Below are 18,539 nucleotides of genomic sequence, written 5' to 3' on the forward strand. Positions count from 1 at the left end.
TCAAGACCTAACATCGTCATATCTTATCTAATCTTACACAAAAGAAAACACTTGACATTGCAAACATTTGCCCGAAGAGTCTACTGGTTGATCCACATTAGAATCCCTGACAACTCCATCTCGTTTATATTACCTAATAATCTGGGATCCAGCAGTCCTAAACTATAGCAGAACTTCCTGTGAGAGACGCGTGGGCCTGAAACCTGAAACTGAAAATGGTGAAGTTAAAACCTTCTTTCCTTCTACAGCGACCAGTTTACACATGTTGCTTTGAATCCTTTACAGAGCCTTTCTCTAAGAACGTCGATGTCTGGACAGGATGCTTGTCTTCCCAGCGGGAAAAGCAAACAATTGCTGGACGAGTTTGTCTGTTGGCTGGTAGCCACACAGTCACATATTTAAAGATCCCCACCTCCAGCAACATGATTGTCCAAGGGGGTACTGTCTGGTTCATAGCTAATGGCCCGTTCTTTGACGCAATACTGCTACGCAGAAAGGGGGCTTGAACCACCAACACCGGGATTGTATGTGAACGCTCTGACTGCTTAGCCATGGGACTACAGCCATTTGCGTCGGCGAATTAAAGCACTCTTAAGGGTTCGGGAGGGAGGTTTACCCCAGAGGACCTGTGTCAACTCCATTACACTCACCTCCATAAACCTTACTCCAAATCAAGGTCACAGCACCAATGTAATGGCACATATGGTTCTCCAACCCACGCCATTACGATTATCATTCCTGCCTCAACCATATCGCAGCAGGTGACAACACGTTGGTTCGATAAGTCAATTATGATATCCATGGCCTTAGGTTCAGGGTAGGGGGAGATAGACCTAATAAGTCCAGGTCAGTGCAGATAAGCTGGTGTGTATTTATAATGGTCACATAAATCCTAATGGCACAGTGAAGGGTGGCTAAAGAGGACAAGAGGTAGTAAATTACAGTGCAATGTAGATTTTATGGACCCAGGCTGTACATTGTTCTGGTACAGACTCTGTAGGTACCCCGGGGCAGCCATTTGCTGGTCAGTGTTGACATGTCCTCAGGCCCTAGTGACTATACTGTCACTTCTCAGTGTTCTTCATTAAAGCCATAGTGTGTCTCACAGGGACATATTTGGCCCATGATGGAGCTCTGCACTACCAAGGCATCAGCATCACCTGGTTGGTGAAACAACAGAGCTCTCCCCCAGGGCTAGTGTTGAGAATGTGGTCTAGTGTTGGACTCCTAGGGACAATGTTGTTGACTCAGCCCCATCAGAACACACTGGATGGGCTGTTTGAGTGGCAATAGTGTTTTGGGAGAAGTATGTTAAATGCAGGTTACTTTTCATCATCCTGACCTGTCCCTTTTGCCTGCCTCTGTTTTCTTTTTTGTAAATGGTAAATGGGTGGCATTTTTAAAGCGCTTTTCTTAGCTATGGCTATGCAAAGTGCTTTTCATTCATCTGCTATTGTTCCCCTTCCTATTGCATGTCACTCAATACCTCTTGCCCATGTTGTGTGTGTGTGTGTGTGTGTGTTTGTGTTTGTGTGACTGAGTTTGTTTATATCACATGCTTCCCTCATCAGTGTTTGTGGACAGCTCTGTATTGTTTGCTGTTTGTTTTCCTTTGCTGGGATTAGTCTTGTCTAGAGAGCAGGGACTCAGAGTGTGTGGTTTTTCGCTGCATGATGCCAAAGAGAAGAAGCTCAGAGAAAAGGGAAGCAAATGGCTCTGAAGCAAAAGGTTAAAGTAGTGATAGTTATATTTTTCTTGTGGAGGCATAAATTGAATCGGGAAATGGTCATATTACAGCTAGGGTAGGCACTTTACTCTGACGTTTTTGCACTCAATCAAATGTTTTTGTTTGTTGTTTGTGTGTTTATGGTTTTATCATTATACTAATTGTTATATATGTAATGTTCACTATGGTCTTTAGGATGGTCGAACTAGCATATTTCCACTCCACCAAGGACTTATATTATGATATTGCTCATTGTTAGTCTGACTCTTATCCATTTTTCAAGTGGGTAGGGCTTTTAGGATGCCTCCATTCATCATTATGGATCCTTCATCTTTCATCTTTCGTGCTTTTGCTAATGCATGTGTGCATGCCTTGCAACGATGTGTGGAACTGTACTAATTTTTCTTTGTCACCAAACAAATGTGAATCACCACTTGCTAGGCACACTCTATATTTTTAACCATTGTTTAAAGTGTAAATCTCAGAGACCTCCAAAGATTTTACTTTATATAAATGTCGGTGAAGTCACTATCTATCACCGAATGAGGAAACACAATGGTGATTTAGCCTATGGCCCACTGATAAAAGCCCATGCATATGCAGTATTAGGATTACTATGAACTGGGTGTTGTTGGCGATATTCCGGGCATGCATTCAATCACAAGCACACAGTTAGTGATGTGTTTTCCATCGCCTGGGCCCCGGCAATGGTTATTCCACCAGATACCATATGGCGGAGCTACCGCGACAGACTCGCACTTCAACTCACTTGTGTGTGTAGCGGCTTAATGTTTTATTTTCCGCCATAGGTGCCTTCTTCTTCAAGATTACCACTCTAATGCAACATAACGTCCATTTCCCAAGTACAGGTCATGCCTACAACGTTACGCAGTTTAGTTTTAGTTTATTGATAAGAAGGAAGTTGTAAGCAGTTGAGAAATGGAGAACTCTGACTTGGAGCTCTGGCTGTACATCTCGCCATCTGTGCTAGATGTATGGATCCCCCTTCTGGACCTGGAGAGTTAGAGACCAGAGACAGGGAGGTATTGGGTGTGTGGGAAGACTGCTAGGAGAGACAGGTAGAAAAGAGGAGTTTGTTTACAAGTGGTTATTGGTAGGTAGGTGGAGCACCAGTTGTGTTCTCCCTCCCGAACTTACGCCTCAAGTACTCCATTTTGCAGCCGTAAGACTGCAGACCCCACTAACTTACGCTGCATCCTCGTAGCAGGCCGTGGTGAAGGATGTTGCTCAAGGATATCTTCAAAGCTATGACACCCGAGGGGAATCCAACCCAGAGCGTTTCATTTGGATGGATGATATCACTTGAGGTTGTGCCTAATCTATTAGAAATGTGAATACTAAATGTATAGAATACATTGAACAAGAATAAGAGAGGGGAAGAGTGTCTTTGTGTGTGTGTGTGTGTGTGTGTGTGTGTGTGTGTGTGTGTGTGTGTGTGTGTGTGTGTGTGTGTGTGTGTGTGTGTGTGTGTGTCTATGAAGCAAAGTTGGGTCAGCCTGGCTATAGAGTACAGAGAGGAGGGTTGCAGTGTATAAAAGTTCACAGCATAAAATTGGATACAATGGGTTATGATTTAAATATGAGGAGGTAGGTTTGGTGGTCGTCATTGTTACTGGTATCAATGTATGGATGGTAACATGGAGTTACAGAGAACACAGAAGAAGACAGCTGGGCTCAGGAGCTGCCAGTATTTATTTATACGTTTTTGCTCTGAATAATTTAGTTGAACCATTAAGTGCCCATGTGGTATATTCCCTAGTACCATTGGCGGGGGATACAAACCCAAATCTGAAATGTTCTGTAAACTCTGGGACAGTCAGACAGATCAAGCTGAAAGCGCATCATCATGCAGTGACCTCTGCTTGCAGAGGTCACTTGGTCCTCAGTGGAATATGCACTTAGTACAGGATGTGTCTCTCAATCAAACCTGTACCACATTAATGTCAGTGCAAATATAAGGTTATAAATATATCATCTACAATCCAGTACCTTTATCTCATACTTATGTCTATCTCATTAGAGACTTTTGTCCCAGACTGTTGTGGCTCTGGGCTCCAGATCTGACTGTGATACTGCATGGAGCAGCCGTCAGAGACACACACTAGTGTGGCCGTGGCCGTGGTATGACCCAAGAATTTGGTTATTTGGATAAAGAGACCGAACTCCTTGCCTCATGGTTCCTTTCTGAATATGGTTCCCTATGTCTAGAAAAGGTCATAGGGTTCCGCTCAATAAGTCAGCAGCTGGAGGATTAGCGCCAGACACACCTTTAGCACTCTGAAATGAACAACGTATGGGATTTTGGCAAGACTCTAGCATGTCACATGAGTGGTCAGATAGGGTGACTGCAATGGAAGATCTGGTGGCAGTGGACACGGGCTGATAGCGAGAGAAGCGTAACATGGGACGGATATGCACGAAAGTTGGCCAAAATGGATATTAAAATAAACTGACCATCATGACACCTATATGACTCTCTGCCAGGGGAGTTAGGTCCCCTGCCAAGATTTACAAATTGACCCTGACAAGAAGGCCTTCGACTTGTACACAGCAGGTCTTCTCTGGCTCGACTCCATGTCCAGGCTCATGATCTGACCCCTAGCACTGCTGGTTCAACTTCACGGCTTGCCTCTGTTGTCTCATATTATACTTGGAAGACATTCTGCTGGACCAAGAATACTAGTATCTATGAAGTTGTAGTAGTAGTGGTGGACTTTTTAACCTTGTGCACTGCATTCGTCTGTGTTCATGTTGGACCGGCTAACTGATGTGTGGCTGGTCACTTCCTCGGTTGACACCCAGGCTGAAAGGAAGCCTGTAAGGCACGTCTTTAACTGCACAGCACCATGAGCAAGGGACCATTTGCCAATGGGCAGTGACCAATTCAATGTGTATACAGGGGTGATAAAACAGGGTAGGGGGAAATGATCAGAGCAGACTATAAATAAATGGCTGGCCATGGATGCTTATTTAGCTGTAATGAACCGTACCAGGAACCACAGCAATGTTCCCAATCTCTACGTTTTGTCTTGTTATGTACCACACTCCTTATACGACTGCTCATCATTGTTTCACTACTGTTCTATCTGCATCCTCAACGTCAGAAGAATAACATCATACTATTGTGCACCTTGCACTGAGTCTTTGAGCTCTTACGTCCCTTACTGTGAAAATAGTATGTCCATAATAATGGCTCTTTCATGACGGTCTGTTACATAGCCAGCTAAATTAATTATTATTAGGGTTTATCTACTAAAAACACAGGGATCAGATGTGACATCATGGCAGCATGCGTCTCCAAAGGGACCACTGGGGATGATGGTGATGTTCTCCTCTAGTGGTTTCAACAAGGGCTGTACCCGATTCAGAAGGTTCATGTCGACTCCAATTTGCCAATTCAATCGATAATACAGGGCAACGAAAGACAAACTACAAGTCACCTTGGGTGTAGCGGTGCTAACTGATCCCCTGACCTCCCTTTTTTCCCTGCATTAACACAATTTTTCGGCTTTTCAGTTAAAACCGCTAACCCACTGTGGATTGTTCCATTCGTTCCCTGCTTAAGCCTTAAGATCACTTTATTATGGAGCTTGAATATCCAATATCTTTCCAACTTGAAATCCTGTATATTAAGTCACTATATCCTGTAAAATTAGGTTATTATAATGCAGATTATCCATTTTACAGCTATTCTGCGAATGACGGATCAACTTAGTCAGCTTTTAGGGTACAGCCCTAGTTTCAACTGTGAGTCACTCTGGTACTGAAGGATCCAAAATGTATTGTCTACTTGCTCCGTTGATATGGGAAGGGCTTGAGTACAGTTCAAATCTCTCTCTGCAAGTTCAAAACATTACAAAGTGAGTTCAAAGTCCAGCAGTGCAGCACTTTTGCCAAGAATAATACAGAGAGGAAGTTGGCTTAACAAACATACACATTAGGCATCATCAGGATACTAAGGCCACATGAATCTGTATGTGTGAATGTGACTGTGGGATATTTGTGTGTCAACAGAGAAATGGATGTGTTTGTGTGGGTGTAAGGGGTCATTGTTGTATGGGAGAAAGAGGCCGCTGTGAAGAAGAGGATGGAATCAGAGTACAGAAGAGAGCTATATAGACAGAGTAGAGTGAGTCAGTGGCTGTTGCAGACTCTTTGCTTTCAACCACCCCTCACGACCAGGATATGTAGGGCTCCTGTTCCTGGCTTCACTTCGTAGGCTTCAAAATTGTCTGTATTGTATCTTAAATCCCTGTTTGTCTAATTCTTTAGTATAACTCGATATTTCTGTTTTGCTGTGTTTGGCATCATGGCCAGGACATTTTTGTAGATGAGAATCTGTTCCACATTATCTTTTTTAAAGATTGGTGAAATTAGGAAATATTTTAAAAAAATAGAAGAAATCTGCATGAAACTAAGTATAGATTTCTACATGAGAACTTTGATTTAAGGTCTGTTTCAATGTCAATGTGGTCGTCTTAATCACGGTAAGCGTATCTTATGTACACACAGTATATCAATAGAACAAACACTGAGCACTGCATCTGCACTCCATCTCACTTGGGTTGGATATTTCTGCAGTGGTGCGCTACAAAGCCTTCACACCAACATGCATTGCAACCGCTTGCATCATCCATCCACACTTAGTTCTTAGGACTTAGGAGTTATCTTCATGTGGGTCATCTGTTTTTTTGGAAGCCTAGTATTGTAGAAACATCACATCAGGAGTGCTGGTGATGGGGTCATTATAACTTTGGGGATGCATTAATATAGAAACATTTCATGATGAGAAAGTACCTTGGGAAGAGTTGTTTTGATTACTGTCTAGGAAAGAGGGTTACTATGGTAATGCGGAAAACATGTCTCTATGACACCTTCATTATTATTATATTTTTTATGTTAGATTGTCTCTATTTTTCTTTTATTTCTGACCTCATGTTTCTCCCATTTTGTAATTATACACAAAGACAAATCCATCTTGACATAGGCCAAATGGCTTTTTGTCATCCTGCCAGAAATATGCAAATAAAATAAATCTTCACACGCGGCAACATGATACAAACGCCAACTCAAAAAAAAAATATGGATTTCAAATATCAATATAACTATAATTAATTTATTATATTATACGTAATTTACATCTGGGGTTTTTAACGTACAAAGTTTTGAAGGACTGCAGAAGTATTTCGCAAACTCATACTCTACCTCAACTTTTGTATTTCTTGACTCCAATGGGTTCTGTTTGTTGTGTTGTATCTGTCCCCATCTCTCTGTGCCCTCTGGCCCATGTTAAAATCTCCCCGGACAGTTGTGATGAGTCACCTTGCATGTCTGAGTAATTATATAGACCCTGCGGGGCATGCAGATGCATAGAGATGAAGACATTTCCTCATGCACAAGATATGTCCACCTAATCCAAGACTATCCTCTAATTCTAAATGTTTTAAACATCAAGGGAGGTGGGTTGAGCATACAGCATGACGACGTTGATGTACATCTTTAATGACTTGCCCTAGAAAGATAACTCTCTAAAGGGTGTCTATTAAGGCTGCTTGATTATGGAAAAAATCATCACAATTATTTTGGTCAATATTAACGATTAGTATCACGATTATTCAAATGATTATTTTTTGAGTTTGAAAACAGGATGTATTTATTCAGCATGTCTCTCCCAAAAACACTTTGTAACTGAGATCTTTGAAATTGCGTCTTTAAAAAATACACAAAATGGTCAAAAAGAAAATGTTCAAATCTAAAATAATGTACCGATATGTATCCAGCTGTTCTGACGCTAAAATCGAAATCAAGATCGAAATTCGATTAATGGCCCAGCCCTAGTGTCTAACAAAACAACCGTGGTCCACGTTTGTTTGTGTACAAATATTCAGTACATTACTGCCTGCAAACCAGTCGAGATCTATCATCATACGTATTGTTTTGTAACCCAGTAAGAAGCTAGTTATTTCCTTTGAACCAATAAAAGTAATATACATGGCATAAATAAATAATCTTGCTCTTTGCAGAAGATTAAAGTGCATATTTTACGATTTGACAGTTGTGTGAGGCATGGTGTTCAGCGGCAGTGCAATCAGTTCAGAGAATGCTAGTTCTCCTCTCCACTTCACACTTTGTTGAACCATTGTGATGGTCTAAACTGTGTGTGAGTGTATGTGTGTGTTTAATTGTGTGTGACTGGAATCATTAGTACATATTGGATGCTAGGATGGACAACATTAATCTATACATTTATGATGAACTTCAATTACAACCAATGCCGGGGTGCATTGCAATGCCAGGTATTAAGCATCATTTGCCGATAACAACACTGGAAAGGATCAAAAGGATGTAAACATGATAGTATTACATTTCAAAGCTGAGACCACCAGTGTTGAGAGACCACTCATTGGTGTCGACCCATGTCTTGCCTAATCTGGAGGGCAGGAAGGCAGGTATTCATATTCAACCAATGCATGGCTGTCTCAGAACAGATAATAGTTTATTTGGCTGTTTGATAGTAGACATTATAGGAGGTTTCCTCTGTCATCCAAGCATCAGCTCAAACAAAATCCAAATAAAAAAAGTATTTCAACCAAAAAATGTAAAGTGACCTTCCGAACACAACCTCCTCCTAATAATTCATTGTGTAGTTAGTAATGCTTTGAGTTCAAACCTTTCAATGGTTCAAACCTTTCATGTTCATCTTTATTTATTGGCACATCCTTTACCGGTACACACCTCTTGTCAGAATCACCCGGTGGTCTGAAATAGCACGGACGCCCACCACCTAGGCTCCCTTCATCCCTGTTACTTCAACATGGATCCAACTTGTCAAATTATGTTGTCCAAGTAACTCGCTGCTTTTGTTCAAGTGACAAACCAGCGACTGGTATGTAATTACAAAATTACAACTGTATGCAATTATCTTAATAACATGTATGAAGATAAATATGGAAATCATTGCATCATCTATTCCAAAAGTCTCTAATATTGTAGGAGCCATTTATAGCCACAATTTAGTATATATATGAATATATATGTATGTATGAATGTATGTGTAGATATATTAATGTATATTTCCCCATAGGTATATGTTTTTATGTATTTATGTACAGTATGTATATTGTATATATATATATATATGTATGTATATATATATATATATCCATTCAATTTAACATCTGACTCCCCCGACAGAGACGAATAAACCAGACAACCAGACGTCCATCGATGGATTCATAATGACAAAGTCATACACATGCACATACACATGTGTGTGTATGTATGTGCGTGTGTGCATATGTGTGTGTACGTTTGTTCATGGCTGTACGCGTGCGTTGTCATTATGAAGCCATCGAGGGCTCATTTCTATATGTCAGCGCTGCTTTCACCTTTTAGAATTGACATGTGCTTCTTAACTAGGGAGCTCCTCTAATCATTTCCTTAAAAGGTATATTTTCTGCTTGATCTTTTATGGATCATTAACTGGTACCCAGACGAATAGGGGATGGCAGTACTTCTCTTCATTTAACCTAGGAACAAGACGAGACTCAGAGTGACCAACCACTTCGTGAGCCTCAGGCCCCTTCGCCCACACACGGCTCCGCGCAACATGCATGCAAACAGAGGCAACCAAACGCATGAAGACACACGCTCACACACATACATGAAGAAACACACACACACATACACAGACCTCTGCACATTACACTTTCACTTGCCTCTGATGCACATATCTGCTTGCAACAGACACTGCCCTGTCAATGCAAACGCACACTCAAAGCTATTTCTTTCAGTCTTTATGTATTTTCATTGCCTTCGATAACTTTTTGCTCTCCTGGGACAGAAGCACTAGCCAATTTAGCCTTTGTAAGTGGCAAAGGATTTGTCTGTTCATAGTTCAACCGATAAGTCCCAAACAAACAAAATGCTTGTTGACTGAAACGAATAACCAAACAACCAGACGTCCAAATGAACACACATTTAGGTATTCTGTGTGTGTGTCTGTGTGTGTGTGGTTCTGTGTGTGTGTGTGTGTGTGTGTGTGTATGTGTGAGCACTTTTCATACATCATAGGCAACACAACAAATGAAGCCATGCATGATGCCGGGGGAGTGTGGGGCGAGAGGGCAATAGGACCATAGGGCCCCCATCCCCCCTCCTCCCAACAGAGACGGTTTGTGTGTGTGTACGTGTGTGTGGTGTTTGTGTGTCTGGTCAAACGGGCTGAAGGAGGTGTGCCTGACGGGGGGGTCAGATGTTAGATTTAATGGACTCTAGTGTCACAGTCATTCAGCCTAGCAGTCCATCACTGTGCAGCGAAGTAACACTGTTCTCAGTTCTCACTGCTGTAATGACATCATAAAAGACACTCTAATATGATGACATCATCAAGCACTATACACAACCCACCTCCGATTTCTGTTCACTTTTGGCGAGTTAACCAAACCTTTTCCTACACTGAATGGTGTTGACAACATGGACAACTAGGTTTCTAAGCCTTCGCTGAAACTGGGTGTAAATATTAAAAGAGGTAAAAAATAAGACCTGACATGCCGAACCAATCAAAAGTCTTTATGGGGGCCCTTCATATTCAGGTGGTGACATGCAGAAGTTCTGTGTGTTGTAAACACTGTCGTACCGACACGTCTTTCTTGTCGTGGGATACAAATATTTGAACAATGTCGCTGTTAATCCTTAATTTCACCAATTTTGCGGATTTAGCACACGTTCAATGAAAAAAAATTGAATTAGTAACGCTTCTTGTGAATCTATATTTTAAATCTCTCAGTGTGACAAAGTGATTGTCGATATATTCAGGTTGTCTCACTACGGAGGACAACAGAGAGAGAGAACATAATTTCCGGTAAGGCATCATTTCCTTTCAAATGTAAGGGGTGTAGGTCTGTTAGCGGGTGTACCCGCCACCGTTCAAACAACTAACTTGCATTTAGCGATACCCAGAAATGCGGTAGGCGGTGAGAACTCAGACCATCTAGTACTTGCAGTACTATCATCGGGCCCCTTCCCGAAATGTTCAGTTTGGGAAAACAGCTGTGTCTATTGACTCATTCACAACGTGATGTAGCAAATAGAATGTGTACCTCATCGATTCATACATAGCATATGTGCCCACAGGTTTGCCACCGAGTTGGGTCTGTGACGCAGTGCGTGTTTGCACAACATTGAGCTCACTTCTGTTTGAGAGTCTCTGACTGGTTGACACAACGTGATTATTTTCCTGCTGTTGTGTTATGTTTGTATAACCAGACCAACAAACAAACGGGAGGACTTGTCAGTCACATTGCTCCGGGGCACGGGCTAGGATGTGTGCTTTTGAAACGATACTTATGCACGCTTAAAAAAACACAAAAATAAGGCAACACATTGTGTATTGGGGTCAGGAAGATCAGCAATGGTGAGGATTTACTGCCGAGAGAAAAATAAAGGATGTTGGGATTCACACAGAGTTTTATCCTGCATCGATCTACAGATAGGTATATCATTATTGTCCATAAAGTGGAAACTTGACCTCGGCTTCACGGAAAACATGCAACGCAACAACATGCTCTAAAAAACAGACTATTTTCAGACACACTTTGGTTAGACATCTACATCCATCTATCCAAGGTTAAGTGGGTAAGTGGGTTTTATCCTTGCTATGTTGATATTTTTAAATACAACAGATTGGTTTAAGCTGTTTTAGAAGAGCAATTATGCACACATCCTTAAACACATGCATTTTCTTTTCCATATTTGTTGTGGCATATTTAAAGAAAGTCTTTACAATTTAAAGATGTTCTTGTCAGTTAGATCACTATCTATTGGCTATTCAGGTAACATAATGGTGATGGAGCCTATGGCCAGCTCATGCCCTTGCATGTGCATTATTATTAATGTTTCAAACATGGCGCTATTCTCACCATGCATTCAAATCACAAGCGCCGCACAGTTAGTGAAGCAACAGACTAACTCTTCAACTCACTTGTGCGGGAAGTGGCAGACATTTTTTTCTCTATAGGTGCCATCAAATGGAATATGGAAGAGCTTAGAGTTTACTACTTTAAGGTGGAAAGTTGCATCCTTTGGTAAAGGATGGAATAAAGTTAAAATACATTTTCTTGCCCAGTTCTCGCAATGTATTACTACTAACCAAACATTTTCTTTGTGCATTATCCCATGAGTCTAACATATTTGCTAGCTTTTCATTTAGCTGGGAAACAAACAAATAAACTAAAGATGAAATAACAAATAACACGACTAAGATAAATAACATGATCCATCTAAATATAGCTTTTCTTTCTTACATTGAATAAATGAGAGTATGAATTGGGAGCATGGTAAGATTGGGCTCACGTAGGCATTAGCATCTTATAGTAGGCCCATCTGCTTGCTGAATAGTCCTGCATGTGGTAGACCACGCGATGGTCTCCGTTACGGCCAGAGACGACGTCTGACTGCTACAGAAAGCCTTCTACGCTGCTTCAGACATCGCACTGCTTGTGTCCCTGACGATGGGGATGCCTTGCGCATCGAGTGCATGCTTTCTGAAGAGAGAAACAGATGTGGAAGTGACCGCTGATGAATCACGCATGGCAACTGTGTGCCTACAGGCCCCAGCCGCCATGCACTCAGCAAACGTGAATGTATGTTTTTGTGTGTTCAACAGTGCACTGCAGCTCTTTAGGTGTACTACAGCTGCATTGGAGAGCAGAGGTACAAAAACCATATGCGTGTGGGAGTGTGTGTGTGTGGGGGATTTGCAACAAAAAACAACGTACCAAGTATGCTATATGGATAAATAGGCGTACTTGAGATAAAAACAAAACTTGACTGAGACAGTTTATACCTTTTTAAATACTTTATTATTGTAGTATTGTGCAGAATAAAAAAAGCAACTTGCAGGTTGGCACCCTCGGTTAATAAATGTGGGGTAGGCTGTGTAGCAACTCATTAAAACAGTTATTTTTTATACTTAGACAGCTTGTCTCGTTTTTGTAATGAAACATGCTGTTTCTCGTGTTAAGACAAAGGGTAGAGTGGGTGGCTAGTAGAACTGCAATGGCGAGTGTGTCACTCCTTCCACAGCCATAGCATTTTGTTATAATAATTACAATTTTAAATCCGAGGATTGCAGCTATAGGAACCAGTTGGGGTTCTACTATCCTTCCACTCTAGCTCTGGCGCCTGCCTTACCTCATAGTTCAGTAAAAAAAATAAGGGTTAGGGTTAGGGTTAGCAACCAAAGAAACTGCCTTGAAGTTAAGAAATTACCCTTTACAGAGCACCTTGCAGGTTGGCATCATCTGCTCATTAATTGCATGTAGAAAATGGATTGTAACAAGTATATATATATATATTTTTGTATGGGTTAGGGTTAGGGTTAGGGTTATGTGTGCAAAATTCTAGGGATAAGGGTTAGGGTAAGGGTTAGTGTTAACCCTAACCCTAATCCCTAGCATTTTGCACACATAACCCTAACACTAACCCTAACCCATAAAAAAATAATTATATATATATATATATATATATATATATATATATATATTTCTTACAATCCATTTTCTACATGCAATTAAATGAGCAGGTCATGCCAACCTGCAAGGTGCTCTGTAAAGGGTAATTTCTTAACTTCAAGGCTCAGTTTCTTTAGTTGTTGCAATAGAAAAATGCAAAAAATGGTACAGAAGGTTACCTTTAGTTAAATTAAATCATGGGCAGCGAGACCGATTTTTTATATTTATTTTATGAGCAATTAAATTGCTCATCTCTTACAGGTATGAGGGATCACTTTGTCTCTCTCCATACCCAGCCAGCAACTGCCCTACTAATAGAGAACAAACCCAGAAATTGAATTGTCCAATAAGGTAAAATTTTAGATGTACCCCATCATATAGTCAGGTGATGTACAGCCTTGCTTTACAAGCCTGGGCTATCGGCATTTAGTCAAGGTCAAGAATAACTCTTGGCCATTTGTTCTGGGCCAATTTAACTAATGTTGCCTGCCATATTGGATATTGGATATTGCTTAGTCTAATTATTTGCGCTCCAGTGTTGTGAAAGGAAATGTAAACATGCTTACACAGCTCAACAGAAATTATCTTGCGGTGGAACATGATAACACTTTAGGTCAGGACCCACTTTCAGCCTATTTCTGACCAGTAAGGGCATTTCTTCCCTGATTGGTTCGAGGAATCCATCTCGCCTGTAAATACCGGTTGTGTGAATTGCAACACTTCTCATTGGTGGAGAAACGTAATGCGGGAGGAGCAGATAGGTAGGGAATGTGTTTTTGGAAGTTTCGTTCCAATATCTTGCTCTCTTATGCCCGTTGTGCTTTTTTTTACATCTCCAAAGCCTAATCTACACCAATAAAAGAAAAAAAAAAGAAGTAACCCAAGTCTACGATTAAATTATGGAAAATGAGCCAGATAACCAATCACAAAACACCACCTACATCTCCACCAAGGTTTTTGCCCATCTCTAAGAAGGCCCTGGTATGGTTTAATGTAATGTAGTTGTGATTGTAGATCGACTGCACTGCACATGTTTCAGACCAAGGTCAGGAGACAGGATTGTGGATGGAGAAGTTACAATGAATTAATATTGCCAATATCGCTACAGCCAGTATTTTTTGTGCCATTTTTTATGGAGGTTAAACGCATCAAGCTTTAAGGTATAATATGTAATTCCTGCCGCTAGCGGTCTCTCCATCAATGCCATAACAAGATACAGTTTGATGATGTTGTGAAGTAGAGTGTGAATTCGGGAGTTGTTCAGGCAGTTGACTCAGGCAGAAATCATGTTCAATAACGTATATTATTTCATACATCTTATTGACATTTAGTCACGTTATGTCTTTTCATTCTAATGATATAGCTGCCAGTAACATGACGTTAAATTGCTAACTTAGATGAGTCGACTACCCATACAGCTGTAGTTAATGTTATGTTAGCAGGTGAAAAACTGTGTAGCCAGTAGAGCTCCAGTGTAAGTGCAACACACATGGACCATATATAATAACACAAAACACAAAACAGTAGGCGCCAGAAGAGCTACACGGGTCATTGTTGAGATTTGAACGTAGGTGCGATTACAGATGGACAGAGATGGATTGCAGAAATGGATTGCACTCAGCTTTACAATGAAATACGATTTTACCCATTTTAAGTTGTGCAAAAAGGGTCCCTCACCCCACCTTGTCATAGACAAAGAGAACATAGTGTAAAAAGGATGGATTTCTCTGGCTTCGAACATTGCTGAAAAACGTTGGGATATATATAACACATATACCTTTAACATTCCTTGTTCCATCACTGGTCGTATTTGAGACCCATTTTTAAGCTTGTGTCCTCTGAGTCCTCTCTCTCTCTCTTGTGGGTAACCTGTGGATTCTCCTCATTATAGACAACCGATCACAGTTCCTGCTGGAACACACTGTAATGGCCTTGACTGCCTCTGCAGCGTTGAGATGTCGCGCCTGAATAAACACACCTGCCAGTCAAATAACTGATAGCAGGAGCCCCTGCGCTGGCGTCTGTGGACGTCGATGTGGGACGTCATGGTCCCCCAGAATGAACAAGATCATCTTCAGACCACTAACAGTGTTGTGAGATGAAATGTCAGTTCTGCTGTGCATGGTGAATTTAGGACGTGACCACCCAACTTCTGGTCCTGTTTTATGTCAAGCTTGTGCCCTGGATTCCGGACTCAGAATATTGTCATCACAAAATGTATTTTTGGACATTTTGGCCAAACTGCAGGAAATCCGGATAAAGCCAGGCTGTTTCATAGTGGAATACATGTTTCTGTAGTGCTGAAAATGCATATGTAATGCATATATCCATATTCCTGATAATGTATATGATATCATCATTTTCATCATTGTCGTCATCATCTGTGCATCGTATACATATTATAATGATAATGATGATAATAATGCAGAGGAAAACTGTGGGGGTAACACAGTGATTTCCCTATGATACAGCAGCACTAGACAGAAGCAACAAGTACAACACACACACACACACACACCAGTGATGTGACACAGCTGGGAACAGGGAGCAATGTCAGATGACAATGAGGTATCAGATGGCACTGCATTTGCTGTAGAATTAATTATCTAGTTTAAATAAAAAGTGAGCGTGAGAATATTGTGAGATTGCAGTAATCACACTTAAACTGCCTTAAATAGCATCAGTGTGACAGCCAGTGAGCTCAATGCATCGGGGCATGTAATCTACTGAATCACCCATTTGCTCGGTTTTCTTTGGCCCATGTGTCTTTCCAGCTTTTCAATTGATATAAAAGGGCCTTAATAATTAAAGAGGGATTTTCTGTTCTATTTCTACCTGTGAGCTTCAACAGACCCAGGATGATAGTCCTCCACATTGTTGACGGACTACAGGTACCAACTTTGTAGGTGCAGATTGAAGTGATTTAGATGTTCTCATATCATGACGGAACAAACAAGAAACCCTAGTGGTTTGGTAGCAGACCTTTTCAACGCACCCAACCACCCAAATACCCAACACATACGGCTCCGTCAGAAGTCCCGCCCGCTCTCGCCAAAATATGCATATTGAAGCATGCAATCCAGGCATTCCTTTGGGAGATTAGAAAGTCTGGGATAGAGGTAAGGCTGACCGCATGCTACTGCATGCTTAGCCTCTTATTGGCTGATACGGTTAGCCGGTTCCTTCTGATGAGGCGTTGATGCACCGTGCCTCTCCTCCTGGATTGAAGGGAAATGTCCATGGGAGTCAGCAGCCCTGCCCCAGAATGAAACAAACCTGAAAGCATTTTGTAAAGACGGGGTCAGAGGGTTCGGTTCTCGCAAAGCCCATTGCTTCAAAATGTTTGGGTGTCATGGACATGAGCGATTGGTCCTTTTAGTATTTGTCATTACCAATTCATTGCTAACTCGTACAAAAGGCTGATACTGACCTAAATTCCAAACTTACATAATATAGGTGTTACATAACAATCTTGTTGAATATTACAGTAAGAGTTGGAGCTGCAGTCCTCTTGCCGGTTCTACAAAATATTTCTTCCTGTGGCTTCATATTATGTAAAATGAGTTCTTGTCATTGTTATACAATCATGTGCATTCTAACCCTAATATGCTACAATATTCAATCCTGCCATACAGTGTAGCCACAGCATCAACCAATCCTTCAGCTTGTGGTTTATTTCCCTTTTTCATCATATAATTAACGTCTACCTCCTAACAATCGATTTTGGACACTTTAGTATTCAATTCATGTGATAAATATGTCACATATGTACATTGGCTGGGCAGTGGAGCAGCAGAATGAATCGTATCGGGTGACTGAGGGGCTGGACCTGGGAACTCTCAGGAGACATATAGACAGAGCCAGCATGAGGCAGCATGAGGCAGCTTCTCGATTGAATAGTTTCGATCATTTCGGTAATAAATTATGCAATTAGCTCATGAGCGAACATTACGGTGCATCAATCAAAAAAACTGCTAGCGAGAAGATATAAGACAAGAATAGTAATTGACCACGGTCCATTGGTTGCTCTACTATGGTGTGTGTATACTGATGCATATCTTCAGACATTTATTTTTACAACGGAATAGCATCCATCCTGTTGCAGGCAATTTTATATGAAACCAACGCTCCAATATTGCCAGCGTCTAAACACCTGATAAATAGGCCATGTGTTGCAGAGAGGGAGGGTTTGAGCGATGGCCTCAAGCTGTGTGACTCTCTTGTTTATGGTTGAAGCCACGGGAGTCGCCCAGTAGGACTCCCAGCGCTGCACAGTGGGACCACATCTCTGGAAAGTAGCCAATGTGGTTCCCATTCATCAGGCCCTTCATAACCTAAGGGAATCATCCCAGTACTGCATAAGTAATGGGAGACTGTGGGGTTGCCACTATTCTTAATGCGTTAAATAAACTCAGAAGGCCACACGATTAAGGGTTATCACTTTCCAAATGAGTTAGACTTAGTTTTTTTTGTTGTATATCCAAAATAACTCCTCAAAATAAACAGTCAAATCTATTTGTTTGTTTTTTTCGATTAAACACATTGTTGTTTTTATGTTGAACACTGGAACATACAGTAATTCAATTGAAAATCTAAGCCTATGCATCTTGAGATTGAAATTGGATGGATGTAGATAGTCATCTTTGCCCAAGGTGGAATGGCATCTTATGTGGCGAAATAATGAAAGATATTGTAAACAAACAATTCAAATGAACTGTTCTGTTTTTAGGCAACTGGACAATTTCTATCCAACAGATGCCAAATACATCTAATTGCAAAAAGGAACACAGTTGGGACGGGTTTGTGAATTTGTTGTGACTTTTATCAGATTTTCTCCATATATATTGGCATTTTCATGCCACTTTATGGCATGCATATTTTGTTGAAATATGGCATAAAGAAGTTCTACCTTCAGAGATCCCAAATGAATTGAATTAGTTAACATATTAAAAAATCCACAGTGTCAATGTAAGTGTATATGAAGAACATTATTTCATCAAGCATGAAGTCAATGAAGTCAATCAGTCATTCATCCATTGCTCACTCTCTGTAACTTTGGCCGATCTCAGTTATTTAGCTCGTTAATTGCAGCCCATCCTGATGCCTTTTGTCTTAAATTGCCCTGATGGCATTGGTTAAGACGGAAACCAATTATCCCTTTACTCAAAGTTTTCTAAAGCAATGTCAATGTTATGACAACTCATTCACCGCTCACTAGGTGCCCTGAAGGGCTTTGCATCCTGATTGTTTTAACGGGTGTGTGTTTGATGAGGCTCCGG

At 41.0% G+C, this 18,539-nt stretch overlaps 1 protein-coding gene across 1 annotated transcript in view; it reads left to right on the forward strand.

Annotated features, from left to right (window-relative positions):
* Window positions 1-2,665: 2,665 nt before the first annotated feature.
* The window catches only part of syt7b (synaptotagmin VIIb), a gene marked incomplete at both ends in the record, with an annotated part of 49,739 nt that continues 33,865 nt past the window's right edge, over window positions 2,666-18,539 (forward strand). The window contains one exon of the mRNA XM_079736493.1: window positions 2,666-2,747. Within this exon, the coding sequence (XP_079592619.1) occupies window positions 2,666-2,747 (82 nt within the window). The remainder of the gene's footprint in view (window positions 2,748-18,539) is intronic.

The sequence above is a fragment of the Pollachius pollachius genome (genome assembly GCF_949987615.1).
Source record: "Pollachius pollachius genome assembly, chromosome: 5".
In the NCBI taxonomy this organism is placed as follows: Eukaryota; Metazoa; Chordata; class Actinopteri; order Gadiformes; family Gadidae; genus Pollachius; species Pollachius pollachius.